General features: G+C 41.3%; 1 protein-coding gene and 1 non-coding gene across 2 annotated transcripts; one reads left to right on the forward strand and one right to left on the reverse strand.

Annotated features, from left to right (window-relative positions):
• Positions 1-185: 185 nt before the first annotated feature.
• TRNAG-GCC (transfer RNA glycine (anticodon GCC)) lies at positions 186-256 on the forward strand. Its single transcript has one exon. It is a non-coding gene; the product is annotated as a tRNA-Gly (tRNA).
• A 1,492-nt stretch (positions 257-1,748) lies between these two features.
• Positions 1,749-6,233, reverse strand: LOC148851063 (uncharacterized). Its single transcript, XM_088947426.1, has 2 exons — positions 5,107-6,233; positions 1,749-5,003 (listed from the first exon to the last, which is right to left on the reverse strand). The coding sequence occupies exon 2, from the start codon at positions 4,991-4,993 to the stop codon at positions 2,168-2,170; it is 2,826 nt and encodes a 941-aa protein (XP_088803552.1). The 5' UTR covers positions 4,994-5,003; positions 5,107-6,233; the 3' UTR covers positions 1,749-2,167.
• Positions 6,234-7,958: the final 1,725 nt, after the last annotated feature.

The raw sequence follows: 7,958 nt of genomic DNA on the forward strand, positions 1-7,958 counted from the left end.
GATGGTAAAGTTATGTGGCTTCAATTCACGGCGGGTAGAGAGGTAGGAAATCTGGCTTCGTTGTACTTATCGATCGACCTGGATGATTAACTATTTAAAAATGCATTTAGCTTTTACATTTCTATGATGTTGTACTTGTTCGCTTTGTCAGTTTTTAGAAATCCAGTCTCTGTAATCATATAACAGCACCAGTGGTCTAGTGGTAGAATAGTACCCTGCCACGGTACAGACCCGGGTTCGATTCCCGGCTGGTGCACGAGTCGCGCATTTTACCTTTTATTTAAAAAAAATAAATTCATTTAGCCGAATCCGAACCTATATGGGTGGAATAAGGCTTGAATTAAATGATGATGGGGATGAATGATGTTAACGGTGTAAAACATACTAGGGCTTGACCTGTTTAGACGTTCCCGAACCGATCAATTAAAAAGGTCAGCGGTCAGCCATTTGGATGTGAATATTCACCTTTTAGTGCGAAGAAGAAGAATGCAACATGCACTGGTACTGGTACAGCCATTTTCTTTTGTCAGATGTCATGGATCCTGAAAGGGGAGAGAGTACAAACACCTCAACGCCAGAGGAGAGGACCCACGCAACCTTTTTTGAGACATGTAACAAATCAATTATCAAAACCAGAAAGTGAATGTTAACCCCATTATCTCATGCCAAACACAACTCCGTGGGCAGGGCCCAGCAACTATTATTGATAAAAGAATGGAGAAAGGGGCCCTATAATCAGATAGATGATCAGCTAGTACTAGTACACTTTGGGGATCTCTCTCTCTCTCTGGGAAGGCGCCAAGGGGGAGAGGGAAAGAGGTTTGGGTTCGATGCTGTGCAAATAAGTCCATGCTTCTTTCTCTTCCTATCCCATTAAAAAAATCTTAAAACAGATAGATTGTAGGGTTATCTGAACCGAAAAAGCTCCTGTTCATAAAACTTTCACCTTACATCGTTAGTTTTTTTTTTTTTTTTCTCATTATCTCCCCATCTTCAGTTTTTTTTTTTTTTTTTTTTTTTCATGTTTCTGAAGGCAGCAAAATCAGTGAAACCTTCATTTCATAAACTGAGTACAAAATTTTACCTTATCTTGTGGTTCAGATAAAATTTTGGGTAAGCAAAAACGACTTCTGGTTGGCATGTTGCTTTATATTTTGTGTTCGTTTTGGATTATGTGACAAGGTTTTAACATTTAAGTAAAAAAAGAGAAAAAACAAGGTCAAGGATCCTACATCTCTCTTGGTTGGTTCACGAATTGATTGGATGGATGATCATCAATTTATGAAGGATATTTATCCTTCAGAAACATGAGCGGCAAGTCAAAACCCCCCGCAAATCACATGATCCCTATCAGTCTAACAGACACCAATAGTTGAATACCTTTAACATTTGTTTCTCTTTGGGACCAGTCGATCAACGAAACTGACACATACCCAAACAAATCTTTCTTGTTCTATTCTATGATCTGTCTTAGACAAAATCCTTAATATTTTTATCAAACCGAGCCCTAACTCCATATCACAGGTTGCGGATGCATCCGTGCTTTGAGTTTCCTTAGCTTAATAAGAGCCCAAGCAAACTTGCAAAGGAAACCGTATGGCGCAGAAATGTGCTTCGTCAGGTATCCCGACATCCTGTAAGGCTGTAAAACCATAACCGTTTTCTGCCTAAATGAAATATTATCGTCATTCGGACTATCAAAACTAAAAAATGTATTACTTCAATATAGGCCACAGACGCAGGGTAAGTAAAATTAACAAAATACTGTGATTTTGTGACTAAAAAAGCACGAGACAATTAAAACAATGGAGCTTCTTCGGCCAATTTCAGTTCTGCTTGAAGTTCCAAATGGCTTCCTGAGATGATACAAATTTCTAAACCAAACTCTACATGAACCCAAAAGAGGGTTAAAAAAATACATTCCAAGGAATAGAGAAAACAAAACAAGAATAAACAAATTCACCCGCTTGGATGGGAAATATCTCAAGGAAGAATTGGAAGGAACAGGCTGGGCTTCTGCATCTCCCACACCCTGACTACCAGAACGTGCACCTCAAACAGTAGGGATTACATATATCCACGTGAGGAGGGTGCTGCAGCAGGGGAGGTGGGATCCGTCTTCCTTCAAAGTTCAAACTTGCAACAAAAACATCCATACAGAAAAATCTCAAGTTTCTGAATCCTCTGGGACAGTGGGTAGCCTCTCCTCTTCCACAAATGATGGATTAAGAAACTTAGCTACAAAAGCCCACATCTTATACACATCTTCGAAGTTAGTAAGAAAGCCAAGAGATGCAGTTACAACTTCAATGCGGTGGAAGGCATTTTTGCTGTCAAGGTGGCCATTTGCTACTGCTCTGCACAAGACAGTGTCATCCAGGTCTAATTCTCCACGATGATGCTTTGGGCCGTCTACAATCCTTATATGACTAAGGAAGCCGATGCCCAAAGAAATGCCATTTTTCTCAGCTAGCTTCTGAACAATTTCTGGGTGGATAGTTCCACCATTACTGTTCCTCACATTGAAAGCTACAGCTGCACCCCTTTCATATTTAATCTTTGGCCCATATATGCCAACAAGAGGCGTTGCTTTTTCCCCATCTGAACCAGGCAATCGGAGTTGGAGAAGTGAGGTAACAAGCCAATTAATAAGATATCTCAGTCTGAGAGTGGTTTTGTTGAGACCCAACATGTTCACGTGGTCCAGATGTCGGCATACTATCTCAGGCTCTCTCCTGCCCCACTCTTGTCCATCCTCTCCATCACTCATGGAGTCATCATCACCAAGGATAGTCACTGAAACTTCCCCAGGCTCCAAAGCATGGCTTAGGCGTTCTTTACGGTTGTCCTCCATGCTAAAGGATACCCTCCGGCCCATGCTTGTAACTCTTTCATCCTCTTCCACACCAAAAAATCTACCTCCAGCAAATCTGTTACCTTCTCTTCTTCCCAGTAACCTGAATTCACCTTCTGTCTCTCTCCTTATAGCGCTTTCTTTTGTCTCTTGGCAAATTTCAGAGGTTGAGCCATTCTGAAGGCTATCATGCTGAATTCCAGATCCATTAACTACATGACTCAGCTTGGACCCAGTCTGCATTGATTCTTCTCTAATTTCAGATTCTTTTTCAATCTCCCTAATGTGCTCAAAATCTGCATTCCTTCCATTATCTCCTGACATAGGATCTATTTCTGCAAACTGCTCTTCTTCAGGAACTTCCTTGACACGGTCCAGTTCCTGTGAGACTGATAATACAGCTGCATCAAAAGACAACACATGATCTTCATGCAATCGAAGATTTACCCGTCTATCCTCATAGATTGGGCTCCTAGATATCTTTGATGCTGCTTTGGGAGAGAACTGCTTATGATTTTTCCTCCCAGTAAAAAATGATGGTGGTAAGGGAGATCCCAATTTCGGTCTGTTCAACTGACCTGAATGGTCAGATCCAAATGGGCTCTGACCCAAATCAATCCAGAATGAGTTGTCAAGTGATTCGTCTTCACTGAAAACCGGGCTCTTCATGACCTCCCCAACTGAAATACTCTCTGCTTCTTCAAATATTGTGCTTGCACCATCCCTGTCTGAGCTATTATCTTGATCCAGTTCAGTCTCAAACACATCCCTTACCTGAGCAGAAGTGAATGCACCTGAAAAGGCTGGTAATTGTGATCCTCGACGAGTGTCGAGTGTCAAATTGTCATTCTCATCAATCCCTTCATCTTCAATTCCAGCCAATCCGTCAAGAGCATCCATAGAATCACTCAAATATTGTGGGAAAACCGGAATAATCCTCACCATGCCAGACCCAGTGCAGCCAGACTGGTTATGCAGGCTTCCCATCACTGATTTCTTGATGAGGAGGCATCCAAAGCCAGTTGGGTCAGCCCCAAATACCCTGTAAAAGGACGTTATAATGAAATCTGGACGAAACAGTGACAAACCAAGAGAGTCCATGTCCTTGGGTCCCAATGAACCAGCATCAAGCAAAACATGCCAGTTATTCTGCTGAGCAAGTGCCATCCACTGGTAAGAATACTTGGCCCCAGTCACCCTAGACTGAACAGGGAACACAAAGAGTCCAACTGCAGAATCCTTCTTTCTCCTCTTTTTGTTAGAGATCTGCTTTCTCAATTCTGTGGAGCAGAGTTTCAGGGTTGGCCATTTAAACCACGCACTGTAAATCTTTGCACCTTTCTCTTTAGCCCTCTGAGCCATCCAGCTCACAGACTGGCTCTCGTAATCGAACATGGTTAACAATTTCTTGTTCGTTTGGAAAGGGTAACATTCAGCTAGCAGTTTAAAGGCAGACCCTCTACTGAGGGTGAAAACAAGGCCGTATTCATTCTCGGGGATGTTCAAATAATCCATTATCCTTGACTTTATATCGTGTTCGACGGTGCCTTTATCAGCACCTCCATAGAGAGCATGGTTGCTCAAATTCGCAGTTATCTCTGACAAGCTAAAGGCACAAGAGTCCCAATACTGAAGCGTCTGATAGTAAGAGAAAAGCCCAAAGCCACAGTAGTCGAGACATACCTTGGACGCCGAATCGGTGAGGTGACTGTACTCGTTCGACCTCAGCTGGTCAATCTTCTCAGAGGATTGGAACTTTGGGTACATGGTGAGGAACTTGGAGAAGGATTCGTGAAGGTCAGGTATGGACTCTTCGGTTTCAAAGGTTCGCTCGGCTGCAAGGGATGTGGCGCGGAGGAATTCTTTCTGGGCATGGAGCCTAGCAAGGGATCTTGACCTCCCAAAGCTCCCATCTTGATTGGAGAATGCATCAGAATCTACGTCTTGCGATTTAGAGAGGGACCCATCTTCTGATGCCTCTTCCAGTGCTTCTCTGAGCTTGTTTTCCTGCAACTGCCGGAGGATCGAGGGCTTTCGCTTTTCTTCCTCTGTCAAACCAGAACCATCTCTTCTTCTGCTCTTCTTCTCCAGGATTAAGGCCGCACAGTGAGATATAGGTTTCCATAGTGAAAGATGCATGAATGCTCCCCTGTCACAAGCCAATCCAAAGAAATCAAAACCAACCTGAGTTCATCCAGGCTTTAGCCCATTAAACAAAACTCTAACAAAACAGATTCAGTTTCAGACCCTACCAGGTTCAACAGAAAGCAAAAGGTATCCGAGCTTTCCCAAAATCAAACCTCTGCTTTCAAAAATCAAAATCTTGGTGCAAGGAGGGAAGATGGCAGAGATTCAGCAACATTCCCGAACTTTAACCGGGTTGAGGGGTCTTTTACTTTTTATCCAAAATATTCAAACACGCAAACTCAAAATATTCTTCCATTAACGGCCACAACTTTAACTAGATCATGAGGACTTGGCCCGAAAGAAATGAAAAGGAAAAAGAGAAAGAATAGAAATCGGAAGAAGTAAAAAGGAAAAGAGTAAGATGGAGATCTGTGTCCAATCCAACCTTTAACCGTAATTAGATAAAACCCTAATTTAAGCCCCTGGTTCAAGAACCCCAAATTTAGGATTCAATTGAAAGCGGAACACATCGTCAACAACCCGGAAAATGATGAAAAGGTACCCCCGAGTTCAATCCCACAGAAAACACAAAGTCCAAATCTTCCAGATATCCCAACAAAAGCCACCAGAAAAACCAGAGATCAGTACGACCACAAAACTCGACGAAAAAGGAACAAAAAATCCAGGAAAACCCAAACCCAAAATCCAAAATATTTACAAGATCCCAGAACCCAGACACCAAATTCTAAGAAAACCCAAATTAAGCGGAAATTGTATGAAAACAGGGGAAAATTAAAAAAACAAAAACCAGAGCACCGAAGCTGGAATCCAGAAAAAGTACCCCAGATCCAGCAAAGAGTCCAAAATACTTCCCAAAACTGTTAAGAAAACTCACAGTGGATTAGCAAAGTAAGAGGAGGCAGCACCAAATAGAACCCGTGGTCCTAGCCAGAATCTCATCAATCAAAGAACCCCATCAAAACCCCAGGGCCAGGGCTGGGAAGAAATAAAGCAGCGGTAGAAACGGGTCCAACCACCCCCTCTTCCCTTTCACCAACCTCTCTCACTCACTCAGCTCCCAATACCGAATTAAAGGCAAACCCTTCTTCCCTTCTACTTCTCATTACTTCAAATGGTCAATCCAAACATGTCTGCATTGATTGTCTCCTGCTCTTTTACTTCTCTCATTATGACTCTCCTTCCACTCTCTCTCTCTCTCTCTCTCTCTCTCAAAAACCAATCCACCTCCTTCATCCTTATTTTTTTCCCTTTTCCTTCCTTAAATTTTAGTTTTTACCATCAGTAAATAGCAAAAAAGAAAAAAAAAAGAGTAAAGCATTGACTTTTTGTAAACCTCAAATAATGAATTTTATTTTTTATAATATAATTAAAATTAAGCAGTATTTTGTATTTTCTCCTACATCATTGCCCAGGGAAATGCTTATTGGGTGGTCCACCCACTTCCTCCTCCAATTGGCATTGAGCTTAAAGTCAAATGAACTCACTTTGTAAAGCTATTTTCTCATTTCCTGTCTTAATAATGCTAAAATAGTAAATTTAGTAATACCCTCTCACTCCAAACTTTTTGTATTTCATTTTCCTTCTGAAGTTCTGATGGGCCAAACTGAAAAAATTCAAAGAAAAGAAGGATTGTTTTTTAGGTTTTGGCATCTCTCAGTCCCAGGTCCCAGCTCAAAGCCTCGAACACAAACAAACAACTCGTGCAAGCAAAACGGGTGGAGACTGAGCCACGCGCTGAGAATGAAATGCTTCTCGATTGGGTTGACACTTGAGACTTGACAAACAAATTGGGATTATTCAATTCCGAGGATACCCCTAGGGTGTGCTCAATTTAGACTTTATGTAGCAGGCCAGGGAGGCTGTTAATTCCGTTAGTTGCGGGGGAGATGAAAGACTTTTACTAATTGGGCTGCTGCTAGAGCTAGAGGATTCCTTTTTTTCCCCTTGGAATGCGGTTAGAGTGGAGAGGGGGTAAATACGTAATGTGTCCCATTGTCTGGATTCTTAAGGTATCAGATGAGATCAGACTTCAGAGTGTTTAGTCAACCCAAAATGGGGATTATCAAGATAAGGGCTTTACTATATATATATATATATATATATATATTTATTAAACAAGTGTTGAGATCCAACTCCCACACTTCCCTCGTCTCGTCTGCAGTGTCAAACTCAATAAATCAAATCAATCCAACTTGGTCAACGCTGGTTTTTGTTACTGACTCCCTTTTGATTATTGATTAACAAACAAATTGATGAAATCTTGTGGCCTGCAAATCTGCATTGCATCTCTCTAGTCTCTAGGCTAGCTTTATTATTAATTAGTTGCTTAATTGTAATACAGCTTCATAATCACGTTTTATGTGCTAATTATAGTTTTTAGTGAACAACATGTTTGTAGTTAATTGCACGATTACTGGTAGTGGTACTTAATGCTTCACCATCACGAAGCTCCAAAAACTGCCATTAAATCTAAATTTATATTTGGTAACTTTGAAGGGGTACGCTTCCCAGTGGATGGTCGGGTCGCTGAATTCTAAATCCATTGTTTTTTTTTTTTCACCCTAGGAATTTCAATTTTATAGGGTCTTCTCCCTCCCAAGTCCCACCCTCACGTCTCACCTTCACACAAGGCCAATTGCCACAAGGGGTTGGGTAGTTTTTTATTTTATTTTATTTTATTTTATTTTATTTCATGGGGTTTGGATAGTTTTGGCCTTTTCGGTAGAAAAATAAAAGAAATGAAGAATAGCAGCAGTAATTTACTTAGGATTCCGATGAATTGCCGAGGAATTCCAAAATCCAAGTGAAGAAAAGACAAAATGAAGAGATGGCGATGATTTTGAGCCAAAACAAAATTTGATTTTCCGTATATCCCCTCCTCCTCCTGCTATCTTCGTCATTCAAGTAAGTGTCTACCGTCTACAACGCAGAAGAAATTTTTAACCAAGGAAAAGGA

Source organism: Nelumbo lutea, chromosome 5 (assembly GCF_056320005.1).
Source record: "Nelumbo lutea isolate HS-2025 chromosome 5, American lotus-T2T, whole genome shotgun sequence".
Taxonomy (NCBI): Eukaryota; Viridiplantae; Streptophyta; class Magnoliopsida; order Proteales; family Nelumbonaceae; genus Nelumbo; species Nelumbo lutea.

Excerpts from the sequence above, each read along its gene's own strand:
- LOC148851063 (XM_088947426.1), bottom strand. The coding sequence starts at position 4,993 with ATGCATCTTTCACTATGGAAACCTATATCTCACTGTGCGGCCTTAATC.